The following is a 20426-nucleotide window of genomic DNA, read 5'->3' on the forward strand; positions in this document are numbered from 1 at the left end:
CCAGAGAAGGTTCTAATTAGTGGTAACTAAGAAGTAGGTTGACGTCAGGAGGATGAAATCCCCCCTTGGCCAGTCAGGCCGGATTGGGGTCAGGGATCTGATGGGTGCCGGGTCGTTAGCAGGGTGCTGGCCCTAATTATTAGCCTGCTAATTAATAGCTAATTCGCTTGCTGTCAGATTTAATTGTGCCTTGGATTGGGGGGAGGACATGACACCCTTAAATCTTGCGCCGTCATCGCTGGCCCCCTCTCCCTTGCGCCGCTGTCCTTCCGTTCGTCATCTTGGTCTTTGTGCCTTGTTAAGCACTGACTTGTTAATTAACTCTTGGGGTAAAACTGAGTGGGGAGGGGGATTGTGTGATTAAAAATGGGAGTGTTGTGCCCCACCTGGATCCTCGCCCTGCTCCTGGCGGGGGGCTCTGCCCCCCGGTGTGGCCCGGAACTGCTATCCCTGTCCCCTGGGATGGTAGCACCAATTAAAAGCACGAGCGGGGGGCCACTCTGTCACTGTGGTGTCACCTCGGCAGGGGGTGGCAGTCCCCCGGTGTCCCTTGGGGGTCCCTTGGACCTCCCTCTACCGTGGTTCTGACAGCTGCATTTTGGGGGCGATTTCCCCCTCTGGGGTCGAGAATGTTTCCAGGGATGGGTTTGTCATTGTCACCCTCTCAAAGGGAATGACAGCTGGGGGCTGGGGACAGGGCTTGGGGGGGACGACACAGGCCTTATGGGGGGGGACATGGAGTTGTCACCGCTGTCCTAACCTCCTCGTCTCCTTTTCTTCCCCACCCCCCACCCCCCACCCCCAGGGCTTTTCTGCCATGGGCTCGGGCCCCATCGACCCCAAGGAGCTCCTCAAGGGCTTGGACTGCTTCCTGGGCCGCGATGGCGAGGTCAAGAGCATGGAGGGCATCACCAAAATCTTCAAGTGAGTCCCCCAAAATGTCCCCACGTGTCCCTCCCCCAGTGTCACTATGACATGGGGGGGGGTGTCTGATGCCTTATTTCTCATTAAATAGTTTAATGAAGGACTCGCAGAAGATGGTGAGTCGCTGCATCTACCTGAATATCTTGCTGCAGACGCGGGCGCAGGACATCCTGGCTAAGTAAGAGCAGTGGGGGGGGGTCTGGGGGGGTTCAGGGGGAGCAGGAATTGGGGGGTTTACCCCGTTCTGGCTGGATCCTGACAGGTTTTCCCTCTTTTTTCCCTAGATTTATCCGGATTGGGGGTTACAAGCTGCTCAACACATGGCTCACCAGTTCCAAAGCCTCCAACAACGTACCCTTCCTGCAGCAGATCCTTCTCACACTGCAGCACCTGCCCCTCACCGTCGACCACCTCAAACAGGTCGGGGTGGCCTCCGTGTCATAGCCCCCCCCCCAGTGGCTTTTGTCACCCCCCAGGGTTGCTTTTGTGTCCCCCAGGGTGAATTTTGTCTCTCCTGGGTGGCTTTTGGGTCCCCCAGTTGGCTTTTGTCGTCCGTCCCGTGTCCCGTCCCCCCCCCCCCCCCGCCAAGATGGCTTTTATGTCCCTGGGGTGGTTTTTGTGTAATCCCGCACGCTGCCACTCAGCTCATGTCTCTATCCCTTCCAGAACAATACAGCCAAGCTGGTGAAGCAGCTCAGCAAGTCAAGCGACGATGAAGGTGAACGCTCTCCTGCATGCCCCCAAAACCCCCTGAATCCCACCCCCCAAATTCCTCCTTTAACCCCTTCTTGCCCCACAGAGCTGCGCCGCCTTGCCTCCATCCTCGTCAGTGACTGGATGGGTGTCATCCGCTCCCAGAGCAGCGCCCAGCCGACTGGTGAGCCCCGCTCTGTGCCCCCTGTTCTTCCCCCTCCTCAATCCAACACTGCTGTCTTACCATTTTCCCATCTTTTTTCCCCCAGAACGGGATAAAAAGAAGCGGAAAGAGGAAAACAAAAGCAGGACACCTGTCCAAGAGAAAACCCAAGAAGTCAAAACTGAGATTAAAGCCGAGGAGATGCCAGAGAAGAAGCGGGAGAAACCCAAATCCCTGCGCACTACCGCTCCCAGCCATGCCAAATTCCGCTCCACTGGTAATTCCCCCTCCGTCCCATGGGGCGACGGCAGGTTTTGGGGCTGTTTAGGGGGAATTTGAGGGGCTGTGCTCTATTGTGGGATGCTGCAAGGGGATGCACTAATGATGTTCCCCACTCTGCTCCGAACAGGGCTGGAAATGGAGACACCTTCGTTAGCGCCCGTGAAGAAAATGAACTCTTCTTCAACCACTGATAAATACAATCTGAAACCGATGCCCATAAAGAGGCAAAAGTGAGTCTGGGGCTGCTCTTGAGGGGCTCGGATTGTTTTTGGGGGGCTTGGAGGCTGCTTTTGAGTGTCTTGGGGCTGATTTGGGGGGGCTGTTGGGCTGTTTTGGGGGTCCTTCCTGGCATCTGACCTGCTTTTCCCCCCTTTGCTGCAGCATCTCCTCCCTTCCTGGAGATGTTCCTCTTGCAGAGAAGAAATACAAACCCTGAACACGGCGCCCAATGCCACCAAGGAGATCAAAGTCAAGATCATCCCACCCCAGCGTGAGTAGGAGGGGACACCTGGGGGTCTTTTAGGTGCCTTTTTGGGGACCCTTGGCTGCCTTTTTGGGGACAATTAGGGGGTTTTGGGTGACACCTCTCCTCCTTCTTGCAGCTATGGAAGGACTTGGCTTCCTCGATGCGCTCAACTCCGCTCCCATCCCCGGCATTAAGATTAAGAAGAAGAAGAAGGTGTTGTCCCCCACGGCGGCCAAGGTGAGGGAGGAGTCTCCCTGGATATCGACATCCTCTCCCCGAATATTGGGCTCCCCTCCTTGTCTAGAGACCCTCCCCCCAATAATAACCACCCTCTTCTCTCCCCCCCTCCAGCCCAGCCCCTTCGAGGGGAAGCCAGCTCCTGAAACAAGCTCCACCAAACCTTCTTCCCCGGAGCCCACTGCCTCTTCGGAGCCGATGGAGACGGATCGACCTGGCACGCCAGTACCGGCTGTGGAAGTGCCAGAACCGATGGAGACTTGTAAGTTGGGGTAACCAGGAGGGGGAAAAGCACGGGTGTGTGGGGGTTAAGGTGGGTGCTGAACCCCCTCCGGTTCCTCCCACAGGCTCGGCGGAGGTGAGCGGTGACACCAAAGCCATGGAAAACGCGTCGGAAAGCAGCCAGCTCACTAAAAAAGGTCGGAAAAAGAAAACAGTGAGTTGGCCGGAGGAAAGCAAACTCCGTGAATACTTCTACTTCGAACTGGACGAGACTGAACGAGGTGAGCCCTGTTTCTTCCTTGTGTGTCCCCCATTCCCTCCTTGGTGTCCCCAAACTTTTGGGGGTGACATTGTTGTCCCCCTCCCTCCTGGCAGTCAATGTCACAAGATCAAGGATTTTGGGGAAGCGGCCAAGCGGGAGATGCTGATGGATCGCCATGCCTTTGAGACGGCCAGGCGCCTCAGCCACGACGCCATGGAGGAGAAGGTGCCCTGGGTTTATCCCAAACTTCTCGATCTCCCCGCTCCCCTCGTGGTGCCAGGCAGCGGCAGCCGGGAACGCTTCACTCAGGCTGAGAGAGAGAAGGGCATCTTGCAGGAGATTTTTCTGTCCAAGGAGAGGTGAGTAGATCCCTTGGGATTCTCTATTCCCGCCTTTGATACCAGACTCAGAACTGTGGATTCCCTCTCTCCTTGCAACGGGGTGCCAAATCCCACCCCCTCCTCTTCAGGTCTCCTTGGGGAGTGGATCGCCCCGGGGATCCGTTGGATCAGGGCTGCAGGGGATCCCCAGCACCCTGTGGGATCAAGGGGGGGTGATTTTCCCTGGTGTGAGGATCAGCAGAGACATCCTGGATGGAGATGGCATGTGGGCTGTGGGAGGGTGATGGAGCTGGGATTATCCCAGAGAATCTGGAGCCTGGGGGGAGCCCAGATCCTCTCAATCCACCCAGTGGGCTCGGGGGATTCCTGGGGATCGGGCACGTGCAAGGCATCTTCATGGTGCGGCCCCAGGGATCCTTGTGCTAGTGGCTGTGGGATGTACCTGGAGCTCAGATCCTTGGGATCCATCAGGATCCAGAGCCAGGCATCCCCAGGATCCCTGTGGATCTCATGGAGGGGGTTGTGGGAGCCCTGGCCCCCCAGGATCAATAGGGTTGGAAGCTCAATCGTCTCTGTTGTGAGGATCTATAGAGATACAGGGGCTAGGCAGAGACTGTGCTGTAGTCTGGGTCCTCCTGGGATCTCTGTAGATCGGAGCCTGGGGGGAGGTTGCTGGAGCCCAGATCCTCTGGGATCTTCAGGGATCTGAAAGGTGGAGCTGACCGCTGGGCCCCAAGTCTTCTGGGATCACTGAGGATTTAGAGCCTTGGTGGGAGGTTTTCAGGTCCCAGATCTGAGGATCCTGAGCCCAGGGGGAGGTTGTTGGAGCCCAGATCCCCAAGGATCCAGAGCTGGAGTGGGGGAGAAGTTTTCAGGTCCCAGATCCCCTGGGATCCCTGAGGATTCAGAGCCAAGGTAGAGGTTTCAAGGGCTCAGCTCCCACGGATCCAAATCCGAGTGAGGGGAGCAGATTGCTGTAAGCCTGAATCTCCCGGGATCCCCAAGGATCTAGTGCCTGGAGGAGCCTTTTGGAGCCTGGAGGATCCCTGAGGATGCCAAGTCTTTTGGGGGACAACGACAAGATCCCTGTGGATCCAAAGTCTTTGGTGTACACCCAGGATTTGAGAATCTAGAGTTGGGCGGGGGGGGGGGGGGAGGCTGCTGGGTATCCAGATCCTCGAGGATCCCACTTGGAGCGGGACGATAGCACCAGATCCCAGGGATCCACCAACCTCTGACGCCCTCCCCTTTCCCCTTTTCCTTCCCCTCCCTCACCAACAGCGTCCCCGACAGCCCTCACGAACCCGATCCGGAATCCTATGAACCGCTGCCGCCCAAACTGATCCCCTTGGACGAGGTAAGCGCCGCCGTAGCTTCCCCCCCTCCCCGTACCCCCCCTCCAACCCCTCGCCCCTCACCCCTCTCTCTCCCCTCACCCCTCTCTCTCCCCTCGCCAGGACTGCTCCACCGAGGAAGTTGTTTATCCTGAAGGATTGGAAGCCGGCGCTGCTTCACCTTCCCCGGATGCCGCTGGCAGTGGTGCCAAACTCCCGCCGGTGTTGGCCAACCTGATGGGGAGCGTGGGGGCCGGTAAAACCCCCCAGGGACCGGCGCCCACCGCCCCCATCAACATGCAGGAGATCCTCACATCCATCATGGTAACCCCCCCCCCCCCCCCCAGCATGGAGCCCCCCCCGAATGGGGTGACACAAAAAAGGGGGGGGGGGGGGTGTGGCACTGTGGGGGAGGGGAAGGGGGTACCCTCTTTTTTTCCCCCATCCCCCACCGCTCACTTTATGTCCTCCCCCTTCTTGTCCCCAGGGTGGGCCCAGCACCCACAAAGCGGAGGAGCTGATGAAACAACCGGATTATTCGGATAAAATCAAACATTTGTTGGGAAATCTGCAGGCTCAGCCACCGGGACCGAGCGGAGGTGAGTGCGGGACACAGAGGGGCCATCGGGGTCACCGTTGGGGATGCACCCTGTCGCTGGTGGAAGTGGGGGGGGGGAATGTCGTGGGGATGGGTGGCCTCGGGGGGGGACTGCTGGGAGCCTGAGTTGCGCCCCTGAGGCGGCGTAAAGGGAGATCTTGGCTTGGGGACACTGTCCCCTGCCCAGCGGGGACATAAAGGGGTGTCCTTGGTTTGGGGACATGTTGGGGACACTGTACAGCACCCTGACAGGATGTGGGGGTGTTCTTGGCTTGGGGACATGCTCAGGGACACTGTCCCCTGCATCAGCGGGCACATAGGGGTGTCCTTGCCTTGGGGACATGCTGGGGACACAGTTGGGGACACTGGATAGTGACGGGGCTGCCCTTGGTTTGGGAACATGCTAGGGACATAGGGGTGTCCTTGGTGTGGGGACATGCTGGGGGCACTGTCAGTGACCTGACAGGGGTACGGGGGTGCTCTTGGCTTGGGCATGCGGCTGGGGACGCTCTCCGGCACCCCAGTCAGGGACGTAGGGATGCCTTTGGCTTGGGGACATGCTCGGGGACATTCTCAGGGACACTGTCCCCTGCCCTGGCAGGGATGCGGGGCTGCTCTTGGCTTGGGGACGCACTCGGGGCGCTCTTGGGGACACTGCTCAGTGCTCTGGCAGGGACATGGGAGTATTTTGGGGCTTGGGGACACGCTTGGGGACACTGTCCCCTGCCCCAGCGGGGACATAGGGCTGCCCTTGGCTTGGGGACACGATCGGGACACAGCTGGGGACACTGTTCCGTGCCCTGACAGGGAATTAGGAGTGCTCTTGGCTTGGGAACACACTTGGTGGACACTGTCCCCTGCTCTGTGTGATGTGGGGGTCCCCTCAGCTCGGGGACATGCTCCAGGCAGTGTTGGGGACCCCTGTCCCCCACCTCGGGGTGACGTGGGGTCTCCTGAGCTCAGGGAAGTGCCGGGGACCCTGTCCCCTACCTTGGGGTCCCTTGATTTGGGGACACGCTCTGGGCTGTGGTCTGGGGTGACATTGCGGGGGTCCCTCAGCCTGGGGACCCAGGGGGACACTGGGTCCTCTGGGCAATCACCAAGGATCTGTCCCCATCCCCGGGGGGGGCACACGGGGCACTTGGGGGGGGTCCCTGTGGGTTGGGGATGTGTGACGTGTCCCCAACTGTCCCTATGGGCTGGGGCACTGCCAGTGATGTGTCCTGTCTGCCGGGGGTCACATGGTGGGGGAGGGGATATTGGTGTCCCCTCGACTCGGGGACGTGCTTTAAGCACTGCTGGGGACCTGTTGTCCCTTTTCCCAGGGGTGACTCGGGTGTCCCCTGGGTTTGGGGACATGCTGGGGGAGATGCGGGGGGGACGTTGGGGTCCCCTCAGCCTGGGGACCTGTCCCTTCTCTGGCTGGAGGTGACATGGAGGGGGAGCTGTGTCCCCTCAGCCTGGGGACATGGCCTGGGTGCCACTGGAGACCCCGTGTCCCTTTCTGGGTGACACTGGGGGGGTATAGGGGGTCCCTTTGTTTTGGAAACAAGATCTGGGGACAGCTGGGGACCCTGTGTCCCCCTCTGGGGTGACATGGGGGGGGTATGGGGGCCCCCCTCATTTGGGGACAAGTTCTGGGTACTGTGGGGACGCTGTGTCCTATAGGGTGACACGTGGCAGGGGATATTGAGATGCCCTTAATCTGGGGACATTATCTGGGAAGCGTTGGGGACCCCGCGTCCTCTGGGGTGATAGAGAGGAATTTTGGGGTCCCCTTAATTTGGGGACAAGCTCTGCGTGCCCCTGGGGACCCTGTGTCCTCCTCTGGGGTGACACAGGCTTTTTGGGGGTCCCCTTGGTTTGGGGACACTTCCCAGGTGCTGCTGACGACCCCATGTCCTCTGGGTGACACGGGGGGGTGGGGGGCGGTATTGGGGGTCCCCTTAATTTGGGGACAAGCTCTAGGCACCCTTGGGGACCCCGTGTCTCCCTCAGGGGCGAGAGGGGGTCCTCTTAACTCAGGGGTGGTCCCCTTAACTTGGGGGGACACGACATGCCCCTGGGGGTGGGGGGGCGGGTGTCCCTTTGAACTGGGGACACCCCCCTGCTTATGGCCACCCTTGTCGGGGGGAGGGGGCACCAACCCCTCTCCTCTGCTTGGGCTGTGGGGGGGCATGATGACTTCAGGGGCCTCTGGGGGGGGCTGGGGGTCCCCTCCTTCACTAACCTTCCCCCCCCTTTTTCTTTGTCCCCCCCCCAGTGCCCCACGGTTTGCTGGGCCCCGGCCCCATGGCCAACGGTTTCCCACCTGGCCCCAAGGCCATGCAGCACTTCCCGCCGGGGGGACCCATGCCAGGTAAGTGACACCACGGGGGAGTCATGGGGACACTGGAGGTGACGCAGGGAAGGTGGGGGGGGGGTTGTCACCCGTATGCCTCCCCCTTCGACTTACCTTCTTTCTTTCCCCCCACAGGACCCCACGGAGGAGGCGGGGGGGGACCCGGCCTCCCCCCAGGTCCGGGAATTCCAGGAGGCCCCCGACTTTTAGGGCCGCCCCCCCTCAACGCGGCAACGCCGGAGGCGATTTTTGGGAAACGCCAGAAGGGGGGGGGAACATCCGAGGCGGCCCCCACGGCGGCGGAGGCGGTGGCGGCGGCATGCGCGGGGGGGGCCCCTTTCACCGCCCCCGAGGCCGTAGCGGCGCCGAACCCCCGTACCGATGCCGCGGCGGCGGCGGAGGCGGCGGTGGAGGGGGGGGGCGCAACGGGGGCCCCCCAAATGGCGGCGGCGCAAGGGGGCCCCCCGGTAGCCACAGCGATCACGGCAGAGGCCACCCCGGCGACCACCCCCGGGGGCACGGCGGAGGCCACGGAGGAGGTAAATGCGGGGGGGGAGGAGGGCCCCCCCCGGCGCCTCCCTCGCGAGGAGGGGGGGGCGGTGGGGCTTGCGGGGCGTGGCTGTGGGGCGGGCCTGGCCCCGGCTGGGAGGGGCCTGTGGGTGCCCCCTCCCCGCCCCCGCCCCCGCCCCCTTTTTTTGCCCCGCTGGCGGGGGGGGGGAGCCCCCCCCCCACCCCCTCCAACCCCTCGAGCCCCCCGGGCCCTGGGGCCGAGGCCCCGATTGGCGGCGGCCCCCCATGGGGCTCTAGGGACGGGGGGGGGGGGGGAGAGAGGACGGCCCTCCCCCGCGGCAGCTGCAGGGCATGCTGGGAGCGAAGGGACACCCCCCCACCACCGCCCTGGCCCCACGGCAGCTGTGGGGCAGGGGCACCGTGGCGTGCTGGGAGGCGGAGGGCGGTGCTGGGGCCGGCGGCGAGGCAGGCTGGGAGCTAAGAGCGGCTCTAGGGCGACAGCGAGGCATGCTGGGAGTAAGAGCAGTTCTAGAGTGACAGCGAGGCATGCTGGGAGCTAAGAGCAGTTCTAGAGTGACAGCAAGGCATGCTGGGAGTTAGGAGCAGTTCTAGAGTGACAGCGATGTATGCTGGCAGTTAAGAGCGGCTCTAGGGCGACGGCAAGGCATGCCAGGAGGGCGACAGCGAGGCATGCTGGGAGCTAAGAGCAGTTCTAGAGTGACGGCAAGGCATGCTGGGAGTTAAGAGCAGTTCTAGAGTGACGGCAAGCATGCTGGGAGTTAAGAGCAGTTCTAGAGTGACGGCAAGGCATGCTGGGAGTTAAGAGCAGTTCTAGAGTGACAGCAAGGCATGCTGGGAGTTAGGAGCAGTTCTAGAGTGACAGCAAGGCATGCTGGGAGTTAGGAGCAGTTCTAGAGTGACGGCAAGGCATGCTGGGAGTTAGGAGCAGTTCTAGGGCAAACAGCAAGGCATGCTGGGAGTTAAGAACGGCTCTAGGGCCGTGGCGAGGCATGCTGGGAGTTAAGAGCAGATCCAGGGCAACAGTGAGGCATGCCGGGAGATAAAACTAGCTCTGGAGCCAGCAGTGAGGCATGCTGGGAGTTAAGAGTGGCTCTAGGGTGGCAGCGAGGCATGCTGGGAGATAAAACTAGCTCTAGGGCAGCAACGAGGCATGCTGGGAGTTAAGAGCAGTTCTAGAGTGACAGTGAGGCATGCTGGGAGATAAAACTAACTGTATGGCAGGCAGTGAGGCATGCTGGGAGTTAAGAACGGCTCTAGGGCAGCAGTGAAGCATGCTGGGAATTAAGAGCGGTTCTAGAGTGACAGCGAGGCATGCTGGGAGATAAAACTAGCTCTAGGGCAGCAGTGAGGCATGCGGGGAGTTAAGAGCAGTTCTAGAGTGACAGTGAGGCATGCTGGAAGTTAAGAGCGGCTCTAGAGCAGGCAGCAAGGGCGTGCTGAGAGATAAAACTAGCTCTAGGGCAGCAGTGAGGCATGCTGGGAGTTAGCAGTTCTAGAGTGACAGGCATGCTGGGAGTTAAGAGCACCTCTAGGGCAGCAGCGAGGCATGCTGGGAGTTAAGAGCAGCTCTAGAGCAGGCAGCAAGGGCATGCTGGGAGCTGCCTTGTCGCCCCACGGCTGCTCCACAGGACCCTACAGTGACAGGGCCAGGCCCGGGGTGTTCCACCCCACGGCTGCCCCGGCTCCGGGGCACGGCGAGGAAGAGCTCAGCAGCTGTGGGTCTGCCCCACGGCTGCGCACAGGGACCAGCCTAGCTCCTAAGGCAGGGCTCAGGTGCCGTGGGGGTCCGTCGCTGCCCCACGGCTGCGTAGAGGGACCAGCCCAGCCCCACGGCCAAGCAATAGGGCAGGGATTGGGGCGCTGCGGGGCTCATAGCTACTCCATAGATTGTCAGCCCCGTAGCGGGGACAGCAGCACCAGCTATAGGGCAGGGAGCGGGGCACTGCGGGGCTCGTCCCCACGGCCACAGCCAGCCCCATAGATGCAGCTGAACGACAGCTATCACGGTGCCGTGGGGCTCCACCGCTGCCCCTTAGCAGGGGGGCCAGCCCCACAGCCCCCCCGCTCCCCACCAGCTCTTAGGGCCAGACCAGTGGGGTTCGCCATGGGGCCCATTGCTGCCCCACAGCTGCCCCACTACCCCCCCCCCCTCCCCCCGAGCGAGGCCGGGAGCCGACCCCACGTGTGTGCGTGTGTCCGTGTCCCACCCCCAACGTCCCCCTCCTCATTCCCCTTCCCTCCCTCCCTCCTTCCTTCTCCCAGAGCCGCCGCCGTGGGGCCGGGGCGCCGGCGCCTGACGCGCCTTCCCCCCCCCCCCCCCTTTTCTCTCACGCAGACATGTCGAGCCGCGCCGTCTGTCGCCACTTCATGCTGAAGGGCAGCTGCAGGTACGAGAACAACTGTGCCTTCTACCACCCCGGCGTCAACGGGCCGCCCCTGCCGTAGCGCCCGCCGCCGCCCTTCCTCCCGCGCCGCCGCCGCCTCCTCCTCCTCCTCCTGCCCGCCCTCCCTTCTCCCCCCTTCCTCCTCCTTCTCTCTCAGACTCGCGCTGCAGCCACCACTTTTATGGCTTCTGTGAGGCCTCCGTGATGCCCCCGGCGCTGAATTCAAATCTCCCCCCACCCCAGGGCGCAAATACCCCGAGGGGTGTAAATACCCACCTGGGGGGCAGAAATATCCCCCTCAGGGTGTAAATACCCACCTATGGGGCCAAAATACCCACCTGTAAGGCTGAAATACCCACCTATGGGGTCTAAATACCCCACTTAGGGTGTAAATACCCACCTGTGGGGCAGAAACACCCACGTATGAGGCCGAAATACCCACTTACGGGGTCTAAATACCCCCTTCAGGGTGTAAATACCCACCTATGGGGCTTAAATACCCACTTCTGGGGTGTAAATCCTCCCCCTCCGGCACAAAAATACCCACCTATGGGGCAGAACCCCCCTCCGAGGGCTGGAAATACCTTTCTGTCAGGTGTAAATACCTACCTGTAGGGCATAAATACCCCCCCTTGGGGTGTAAATACCCACCTGTAGGGTGGAAACACCCCCCTCGGGGCATAATTACCCACCCAGGGGAGTAAATACCCACCCATGGGGTGTAAATCCCCCTCTGAAGGGGGGCTGGACCTCCCAAAGGACGTCAACCCCCCCCAGGCACTAATACCCCTCCCCAGGGCATTAAGACTCCTCACATGGGTGCACATACCCCCCTGGAGGGGTAAATATCCCCTTAGAAGGGTGTAACCACTCCTCCAACACACTAATTTCCTCCCCTCCTGGGGTTAAAATGCTGCCAGGTTCCAAATACCCCCCACCAGGGTGTAAATACCCCCTGCAGGTGTAACCCCCCCCCGGGGTCTTGGTACCCCCTCTCAGGGTGTAATTACTCCTGGTGTGGCCAAATTTACCCCTTTGGGGGGCCAAAATACCCCAGTGGGGCTTTAAGAGCCCCGCTGGGGTAAACCAGCCCTTACAGGGTGTAAATACCCTCTCCAGGGTGAAAATCTGCCTCAGGCAGGGGGTAATTACCCCCCTGGGGTCCCAATTGCCCCTCCCCAGGGCCAAACACCCCCCCACCCACCCCACCTTCTTAATTTGGTGTGGGGGGTGTGTGTCCCAAAGCTCTTTCCCTGCCCCCTCTTCCCCACCCCCACCCCCCCCCTTGCGCCCGGGGCACTTGCACACACACGTGCGACACACGCCGCCGCCCGGGGCTGCGCCGCCGGGGGGGGGGGTTGGGGGGGTGATGGGATTTTTTTGGGGTGGGGGGTGGGGTTGGGGAGCTGCGCCAGACGCTGTTTTCTGTGAAAACTTGGCTGGGGGAGGGGCCCCGCGCCCGCCCCTCCCCCTTTTGTATATTTTGTACATTAATAATAAACTGGTGGAAAAAAAAGCCGGAGCAGCTATCTCAGCGCTGGGTGTGGTGGTTGTTACGCGTTCGCTCTGGGACCCACTGATGGCGTTGACTCTGGAACCTACTGCCGGCAGCCCTAAATCAAGGCGCTTTCCAGTCATTGGTGCACCATTCCTCTTTATTACTGGGGGGGGAGGGGGCACAGATGGTGCCCCCCAGCGTCCCCTCACTCGCGGGGGCGGTTGATGACGACCTCCCCCAGGGCCTCCAGCACCTCCCGCTTGTAGTCGTCGAAGTCGCCGTCGATCTGGCTGAGGCCCTGCTCCTCCACCACCCACAGCTGACAACCCGTCTCCGTGATCAGGCGGGCGTCGTGGCTCACCACAATGACGGCTGCAGGCGGTGGCGGTGACGTCACGCCGAGGTGGCGATGATGTCATGCTGCCCTGCCCCCACCCCATCTTTCCCCCCCACCTCACCTCCCCGGTATTCGTTAATGGCGTCGGCCAAAGCGTCGATGGATTCGATGTCCAGGTTGTTGGTGGGTTCATCCTGGCGGGGGAGGGGAGGGTGAGGGACCCTGGGGAGGGGAGGGGTCCAGGAGCCCCGCCCCCGCGCCCCGCCCGCTCACCAGGATGAGGACATCGGGCTCGCGGCAGGCCAGCTCAGCAAACACCACCCGGGCCTTCTGCCCTCCTGCGGGAAAGGGGTGGGGCTTAGCCCTGGGTAGCTCCACCCCCCACTCCCTGATAGGCTCTGAGCCCTGCCAGTAACACTCAGCCCTTCCCCTCCCCAGCGTTCTACCTCTTAGCCCCGCCCACACCAGCAGGCCCCACCCCTTTGAATCCTGAACAAAGCCCCTCCCCCGGGATCAGGAGGCTCCACCCACCCCATGGCACACACCTGCCCCTACACCCAAGCCCCGCCCCCTCCATAGCAGCCCCCTTCCCTTTCCCCACAACAAAACACACCCCCCACTCCACCCCCTCAGGCGCTGTCCCCGCCCCTTTTGGGTGCAGGCCACGCCCCCCACCGGAAAGCTTGGCGATCTGCAGGGTGTGGGCGTGTCCTTCCAGCCCGAAGCGGCCCAGGCACTTGCGGGCGTCCTGGTGGGGGAGGTTGAAGCTGCGCTGCAGGTACTCGGCTGCTGTCTCCTCCAGCCGCAGCTGCTCGGCTGCTTGTTGGTTGAAAAAACCCACTTTCTGGGGGAGAGGAGGTGGGGTCAGGGCACGCCCACCGGCCACGCCCACCGGCCACACCCCTGGGATTAACCTCCCCCCCCTTCTGCTTTGCTGCATGGAACAGCCTGCTGCAGGGGTGAGACCACACCCACTCCTGCTGGGAGGCCATGCCCCCTAGTGATGAGCCACGGCCCCTACTCATAGGCTCCACCCTCTCCTTTGGGCAGACCACCCCCACCCTGATGCTCTGCCCCCACCCTAAGCTCCACCCCATCATTTGCAGCCCCACCTCCACCTCTAGATGCCCCCACCCTTCCAAAGCCACGCCCTCTTCTGAGCCCCACCCCATCTTGTAGCCACACCCCTTTCAGAGGCCACACCCCCTCCCCACTCACCAGCCGATGGTTCCTGCGCATCTGCCCCCGTATCTGCAAGAGACAGACACGTGTTGGGGGGGGGCATGACCCCAAAATCCATTCCCCTCCCCCGAGCCCCAGGGGGTCCCCACCCCCCCCCTCAGCCCCAGTGACACCCCAAACCCCTCACAGGGTGTGTGTGTGGGTGTTATTATAGGGTCTCCCCCCTCTGAGAACTCCCCAGATCCCCAGGGGAGTCCTAAAAACCAGAGAAGTCCCCCCAAACTGACACACACACACACACCCCCTTTTTGGGGGTGTACCCCCCCCATTTTTTGTGGGGGGAGCTCCCTACCGGCGTCAGCTGCCCGGTCAGCAGCTGCAGCAGCGTGCTCTTCCCCACACCGTTGGGACCCACGATGCAAACTGGGGGGGACAGGAGAGAGAAAAAAGGGGGAGCCCCCAGTACCTCGTGTTACTGTAGGGTCTAGCGGGACCCCCCCACACACCTTATCGTAAGGTCCCACACCCCTCCCGCGATGTTTACGTAGGGTCTCACCCCGTGACTCCATGTCGATGCCGAAGTCGAGGTTGCGGAAGAGCAGCTCCTGCCCCTCGTAGCCGAAGTCGACGCCTGCGGATGGGGTGGAGCTGAGCTGGGGGGAGGCCCCAGACACCCCCAAAATACCCTCTGACCCCCCCACTGTCCCCTGCCCCCCCCCCAGCACCCCAAGTCACCCTAATTGCCCCATAACACCCCCCGACAGGCCCCCAAATCCCCCAGGGTACCATGGAGGCCGAGGATGGGGGGACTGAGGGGGGGCGGGTTGGGGAAGGTGAAGCGGACGGTGTATTCCCGGGGTCGCTTCAGCAGCTCCGGAGCTTCGGCCGCCTCCTCTGCCGCCGTCCGTCGCCGGCACTTCTGTTGCTTCCGCGTCAGTGCTTCCTTCGTCTGCTTCTCCTGGGGGGGGTAAGGTAGGGGGATTCACTCAGGGATCTGCTGAATCCCTCCTGCACCCATCACCAGATCTTTTCTAGGGAGCTGGGTTACGTGGCAGGATCCAACTGTAGGAAATCCTGTGGGATAACAGCCCCACTAACTGCCCCTGGCACCAATCCGGCCCCCAGATCCCTCTAGATCCCCGCAGCGGATCCCACCCCCAGCGGGGATCCCTGTTGTGAAGCGGAGGGATCCCTGGAGGGATGGGGGTCCCCGGGATGAGGATCTGGGGGTGGACACAATGGAACTGAGAGATGCCGGGGGCAAACGGTGATCCAGGGGTGGGGCAGGGAGTGGATCCCAAGGGAATGGATCCCAGAAGGATCCCCCCCTTGCTTACCGCCTGCTTGGTGGACTTGCCACCAGCCTTGAGATCACGGAGCTTCTTCTCCTGCTTCTCAAACTGCTTGAGCAGCTCCTTCTGCTTCTGCTGGTACATCTTCTTGAATGTCACTGCAAGGGACAACGGAGCAGGACATTTGGGGGGCACAAATAACCCCCCCTAATTGCCCCAGCCCCCCCCCTAATTTGTTCGCCATCCACGCACTGTAGTTGCCCCGGTAATAGAAAAGACGTTGAGCGTCGAGGTGGATGATGTCAGTGCAGACATCATCGAGGAAACCCTGGTCATGGGACACCACCAGCAGCGTCTTCTTCCAGGTCTGCAGGTAGCTGGAGGGGGAACATGGGATGGGGACATCAGCGGGGGGGATGTTGAAGGGACGACGTGGGGACAACCCTCCCCTCCACAGGGGAATCACATCTCAGAGAAAAACCTGGCAAAACACCCTGCTTTGGGGACACTCTCCTGTCTTGGGGACAGCTCAGATCATGGAGGACAAACCCCCTCTGGGGACACCCCACCCTGGGGACACCCTCACCCTGGGGAGAAACCCATCTTGGAGACACCCCAACCTTGGGGACACCCCCACCCTAGAGACATCCCACTTTGGGGACACCCCATCATGGTGTCACCCCACCTTGGGGACATTCCCCCCCTTGGGACCACCCCCTCTCAGGGTCCCGCCCCCCCCCCACCCCTGGGAACCCCTTCTTGTCCCTTGTCCCCGCCTCCTTGTCCCCCCGTCCCCACTTGTTGAGCCAGATGACGGCGTTGAGGTCGAGGTGGTTGGTGGGTTCATCCAACATCAACAACGTCGGCTCCATAAACAAGGCCCTGAGATGACACTGGTGTCACCAGTGGGTCCCGGTGACGCCTGTCACCCCCCCCAACATCCCCTCCCCTGCCACTTACCGGGCCAGTGACACCCTCATCCGCCACCCACCGGAGAATTTCCTGGTAGCTCTGTTCTGCATTTCGGGATTGAAGCCAAGACCAGCCAGGATACGCCGCGCTTTGGCCTCTGCGGCGGCTGCCCCAATGACCCGCAGCTCTTCGTATACCTACGAGTGGGTGGGTGTAAATTTAGGGAGTCCGCAGGGGTTCCCCGATGTCCCCAAGTGTCCCTGTACCTTCTCCAGGCGCTCGGCAGCCGCGTCGTCACCCCCTTCCAGCATCGCCTGTAGTCGTTTCTCCTCTTCCAGCAGCCGCAGTCGTTTGGTGTCGGCGCGCAGAACTGCCTGCACCGCCGGCGTGTCATCTGCCACCACCTCTGGGGGACAGGGAAGGGGTTTTTGGGGGGAGTCTCAGGCGTTCTGGGGGGAACTTGGGTGTTTTTGGGGGACCTAGGGATCTAGGAGACCTCCCCCCTCAGAACCCCGAGCGCACCTTGTTCACAAAGCAGCACGTCAATGTTGGGGGGGATGCTCAGTGCCCGGTTCGCGATGTGCTTCAGCAACGTTGTCTTCCCTTTCCTGCCAGGAAAGGAAGGGTTAAACACTGCTGGGGGGGAGGGTTGTGATGATTCCCCCTCGCTCCCCACAGCCCCCCCGCCACCCAAGGGTGAGGGGCACCCACCCGTTGGGTCCGACGAGGCCATAGCGGCGCCCGGCCACGATGTAGAGGTCGGCGTTGACATAGAGCTCCTTCCCGTGGGCCGAGATGCTGAACTTCTCCAGCTGCGATGGGGAGTCGGGGGGGGGGTCAGGAAACCCCCCCGGGGATAATGGGACAGCCCCCTCACCCCCCCCAGCCCCTCCGACCCACCCCTGCTTTCCTCAGTATAATGGTATGATCCAGTCCCCCCATTTTGCTGCATCATAGTATAGCCCAGTTCCCCCCACTCTTCCCAGTACAGTGGCTTGTCCCAGTTTCCCTATTTCCCAGTATAATGGTACGGCCCAGACCCCCATTTCCCTGTGTAATAGCATAGCCCAGTTCCCCCCACCCTTTCCCAGTACAGTGGTTTATCCCAGTTTCCCCATTTCCCAGTATAATGGTATAATCCAGTTCCCCCATTTCCCACCACAATGGGGCAGCCCACTGGGGAATGGAAGATACCACCTCTGTAATACAGGGGGGCACACGGGAGATACCACCTCACCAGGATGGAGGGGGAGAGGTAGGTACCACCTGGGTGGACTTTGGGGGGGTTTTGGGGTGATTTGGGGGGGTCCCAGGGAGTTTTGGGGGTCCCCAGGGGGGTTTTTGGGGGTCACCTTGATGTCAGAAGCATTTTCCAGCATGGCCTGCCGCGAGGAGAGCTCGGCCTGTGACACCGAGAAGTCGTTCTCGCCCGCTGCCGCCGCCGCCTTTATGGTAGCAACCTGTCGCTCGTACTCCATCTTGGGGGTAGGGGGGAGAAAGGGGGGGAGAAAGGGGTGGGGTCAATAACAAGCCACACCCCCTTCACAAGGCACACCCATTTAGGACCAGGCTCCACCCCCCCCACCTTTACCTGCTTCTTCATCTTCTTTTTCTCTTTCTTGCTGACGCGGGCGTCGGGCTCGGCCTTCCTCCCGGCCTCCTCCTCCTCCTCCTCCTCCTCGTGCTGTGACAGGGGACACCCCCCCCCACCCCGAGCCCCTCAGTCAGCCTCAGGCATCTGGGTGGCTCCCCCATCCCCCCACCTTCCCTCTCATCCCAAAGGAACTCACAGGCTCGTCGCCCTTCGCAGGTTCTTCAGCCTCGTCTTCTTCCTCCTCCTCATCATCATCACGCAAAGCCGCGAACTTGTTCTGTGGCTGGGGGGACACACAGATGCAGTGGGGGGGATATCCCCCACTAAAGAGGGTTTGCCCTGCCTGCCCCCCGCTTTACCTTCCTGCTTTTGGGCTGTGCATCCTCATCGGAGCCTTCAGCCTCATCCTCGCTGGGGGCTTTTTCCTGAGGGGGGGAAAAGTGGGGTAAGACCTCAAAGTGTGGGGACCCCCACCCCAGGCTGCCCCCTCCCCCAAACTGTTCCTTTACCTGCCGCTTCCCCTTAGTCTTCTCGTTCTTGCGACTCTTCGTCTTCTTATCACTCTCCTCTTCCTCCTGCCCGGAACAGTCAGGCATCTGGGCCCCTCCCCCAACACAGGACCCAGTTTTTGGGGTGCCCCCACCCTCTCTCAGCGAAAACAGGCAGCCGGTTTACCCCTACCTTGTTGCTTTTGCCTTTGCTGGGCCGCAAGCTTTCACCCTTCCTCTCCTCCTCCTCTTCCTCCTCACTCTGTTCCTGGCTCAGTGCCGCGAAGACATTGCCACCCTGGGAGGGGGATGCAGGGGGGTGGGGACTGGGGACCCCAAAATATTTCCTTCCTTCCCGTCAAATTTCAGCGGGTCCCAGTTTTACCCCCCGCCCTCAAATCTTGGCTCCTTTCCCTCACTCCCCCATTTTCCCATTGCTCCCCAATTTTGGGGTGTCCCTCCCCTCAAATTCCCCCCCCCTCTTATTTTTGGGGGCCCTTCCCCCTGCTATGTGCTCACCTTCCTTCTCCTCCCCCCTTTCCTTGGGGCTGGTGCTGTGGGGGAGACACGGAGGGGGGAGACAGGGTTAGGGAGAGACCATAGAGCTGCAGATCAGCCACAGCCTAGAGAGGACCCAGCCCAGCACTTCCTGGTGGGGACGCTCTAGCCCGGGCGGACTCGCTACTCCTGGGTGGGGGGTAATAAAGGACCGCCCCCCCCCCCATCACGGGACTCACCTTCCTCCTCCTCATCCTCACTGCCGGCGGCTGCCAGTTCCTGCAGGCGCCGGCTAAGCTCCACCTCCTCGGGCTCAGGCTCCGCCCCCGGCCGCCGCCGCTCTTTCCGCCGGTCTCGCTTCCGCCGGGAGGCCTGGGGGGATGACACCTCGTTAATCCCCTCTTTAATTATCCCTATCATTACCCCATTCATTAGTTCTAAGTCCCAGCTTCCCCAGCGTCCCCCCAGCCCCACCCCCTCTAGCCCCACCCCCTTTGCCTCAATGGTCTCCCCCCCTCATTAGCGCAGCCCTAACGAACCTGTTGGGCCGGCGCCTCCTTCTCCGGGGGGGTGGGGTTCTCAGCAGGTGCCGGTTTGTCCTCTTCTGCTAGCTCCTCGAAAAACTGGGGGCAAAGGGCAAAGGTCAGGGGTTGCAGGGTTAGGCTCAGGGGTCAGGGGTCAGGGGTGAAGCGCTCACCGATTTCTTGCCTCGTCGGTCCTTCTTGCCCTTCTTCACTGGTTGGTCTGGGCGGGGAAGGGGGGGGGGGGGCGGCGTCGGGGACCAAAGCATCTGGCCACGCCCTGCCCCACCCACCCCACGCTGCCCTGAGGGACCCAGGTGTCCGGAGCCACCTCCATCCCAAGGGACCCACCTGTCCCGTCCCCCCACAACAGGCTACAGGCCCCAAGCATCCCAGTGCTCCCCCTCCCTCCCATCTGCTTTACCACCCCACCGACGCACCCAAGACCCCCCCAAAAGCATTAATGCCCCCCCAAAAGGGTTAATGTCCCCCTAAAGGGACAATCCCCCTTTCAAAGGGTTAGTTCACCCCCCCCAAAAGGGTTAATTCCCCTTCCAAAGGGTTAGTTCCCCCCCCAAATGAATAACTGCCCCCTCAAAAGGAATAATTCTCCCCCCAAAAAAGAATAATGCCCCCCCCAAAAGGGTTAGTTCCCCCCCAAAAGGAAGAATTGTCCCCCCCCAAAAAAGAATGCCCCCCCCCAAAAGGGATAATTCCCCCCCCCAAAAGGGATAACCCCCCCCCAGATACCTAGACATCCAGCTGTCGCAGCCCCCCCAACAGGCCTCACTATCCCTTCAGGGAACCCAGACCCCCCCCCCCTCCCTCCCAGGTGTCCTGACTCCTCCCCCCTCCCCCCCCCCGTCCGGAGAGACCCCGGCGTCCGCCCTTACCCTGTCCCTCGCCCTCCCCCCGCCATTCCTCCTGCCTGGCGGCTGCCGGCCGCGCTCCCTTCGGCATGGCCGGGCGCCTCTTACTGCGCCTGCGCAGCCACAGAGACTCGGCTAGAGCGTCGACCCGGTAGAGTCTCCGCTTCCGGTCCGCCACGGCACCGGCCCGGGTCGTTTCCGCTCGGGATTGGTTCGCTGGCTCTCGGGTCCCGCCCACTGACTCCGTAATCGGGTCAGGACGGTTCGTCCCTCCCCCTTCAGGGGTGATTCTTCCTCCCATTGGCTTTCACGGGTTCATCCCGCCCCTTTCTGGCGTAACTTTTTCTCCCATTGGCCTCCGCTGGTTCGTCCTTCCCCGCGAGGTGATGTTTCCCGCCGTTGGCTCTCCCGCCGATTCGTCCCTCCCCCTTTCTGAGGAGATCTTCCCTCCCATTGG

The 20426-nt window shown here is 61.8% G+C and overlaps 3 protein-coding genes across 5 annotated transcripts in view; 1 reads left to right on the plus strand and 2 right to left on the minus strand.

Moving 5' to 3' along the window:
* ABCF1 (ATP binding cassette subfamily F member 1) overlaps positions 1 to 654 on the minus strand; it is an 8040-nt gene extending 7386 nt beyond the window's left edge. Inside the window, exon 1 of the mRNA XM_069773864.1 lies at positions 578 to 654. Coding sequence (XP_069629965.1) covers positions 578 to 654 — 77 coding nt within the window. The remainder of the gene's footprint in view (positions 1 to 577) is intronic.
* Positions 655 to 775: 121 nt separating this feature from the next.
* LOC138682786 (serine/threonine-protein phosphatase 1 regulatory subunit 10-like) lies at positions 776 to 8356 on the plus strand. Its single transcript, XM_069774211.1, is given in 20 exon segments — positions 776 to 924; positions 1016 to 1102; positions 1209 to 1344; positions 1591 to 1642; positions 1724 to 1801; positions 1887 to 2057; positions 2190 to 2292; positions 2444 to 2493; positions 2496 to 2552; positions 2665 to 2765; positions 2880 to 3027; positions 3113 to 3290; positions 3363 to 3608; positions 4872 to 4947; positions 5048 to 5248; positions 5412 to 5523; positions 7786 to 7881; positions 7999 to 8076; positions 8079 to 8138; positions 8141 to 8356. Coding segments are annotated over 20 exon segments (2220 nt in total). The 5' UTR covers positions 776 to 817; the 3' UTR covers positions 8224 to 8356.
* A 4059-nt stretch (positions 8357 to 12415) lies between these two features.
* On the minus strand, positions 12416 to 20285 carry LOC138682705 (ATP-binding cassette sub-family F member 1-like). 3 transcript variants are annotated; one of them, XM_069774009.1, is made up of 26 exons: positions 19994 to 20285; positions 19277 to 19323; positions 19119 to 19202; positions 18819 to 18951; positions 18601 to 18635; positions 18275 to 18379; positions 18103 to 18168; positions 17953 to 18018; positions 17790 to 17876; positions 17591 to 17674; positions 17352 to 17477; positions 16711 to 16811; positions 16522 to 16607; positions 16266 to 16405; positions 16048 to 16196; positions 15886 to 15969; positions 15340 to 15464; positions 15133 to 15245; positions 14582 to 14753; positions 14352 to 14426; positions 14148 to 14218; positions 13832 to 13864; positions 13289 to 13457; positions 12887 to 12951; positions 12735 to 12807; positions 12416 to 12648 (listed from the first exon to the last, which is right to left on the minus strand). In XM_069774009.1, exons 1-26 carry the CDS (start codon positions 20268 to 20270, stop codon positions 12482 to 12484), a joined length of 2733 nt encoding a protein of 910 aa, XP_069630110.1. In that variant the 5' UTR covers positions 20271 to 20285; the 3' UTR covers positions 12416 to 12481. The 3 variants fall into 3 exon arrangements, with proteins under 3 accessions (XP_069630110.1, XP_069630109.1, XP_069630108.1); XM_069774008.1 differs by having other exon boundaries at positions 17591 to 17677; XM_069774007.1 differs by having other exon boundaries at positions 17591 to 17683.
* Positions 20286 to 20426: the final 141 nt, after the last annotated feature.

The sequence above is a fragment of the Haliaeetus albicilla genome, chromosome 29 (genome assembly GCF_947461875.1).
Source record: "Haliaeetus albicilla chromosome 29, bHalAlb1.1, whole genome shotgun sequence".
Classification (NCBI taxonomy): domain Eukaryota; kingdom Metazoa; phylum Chordata; class Aves; order Accipitriformes; family Accipitridae; genus Haliaeetus; species Haliaeetus albicilla.

What these genes read in the sequence shown, in the direction of transcription:
- LOC138682705 (XM_069774007.1), bottom strand. Translation starts at nt 20,270, where the DNA reads ATGGGAGGAAGAATCACCCCTGAAGGGGGAGGGACGAACCGTCCTGAC. An exon ending in ATGAGGGTGTCACTGGCCCG is followed by an intron (nt 15,970 to 16,047) that starts GTAAGTGGCAGG and finishes GTGTCATCTCAG; the next exon opens with GGCCTTGTTTATGGAGCCGA. An exon ending in TGACCGGGCAGCTGACGCCG is followed by an intron (nt 13,865 to 14,147) that starts GTAGGGAGCTCC and finishes TGTCTCTTGCAG; the next exon opens with ATACGGGGGCAGATGCGCAG.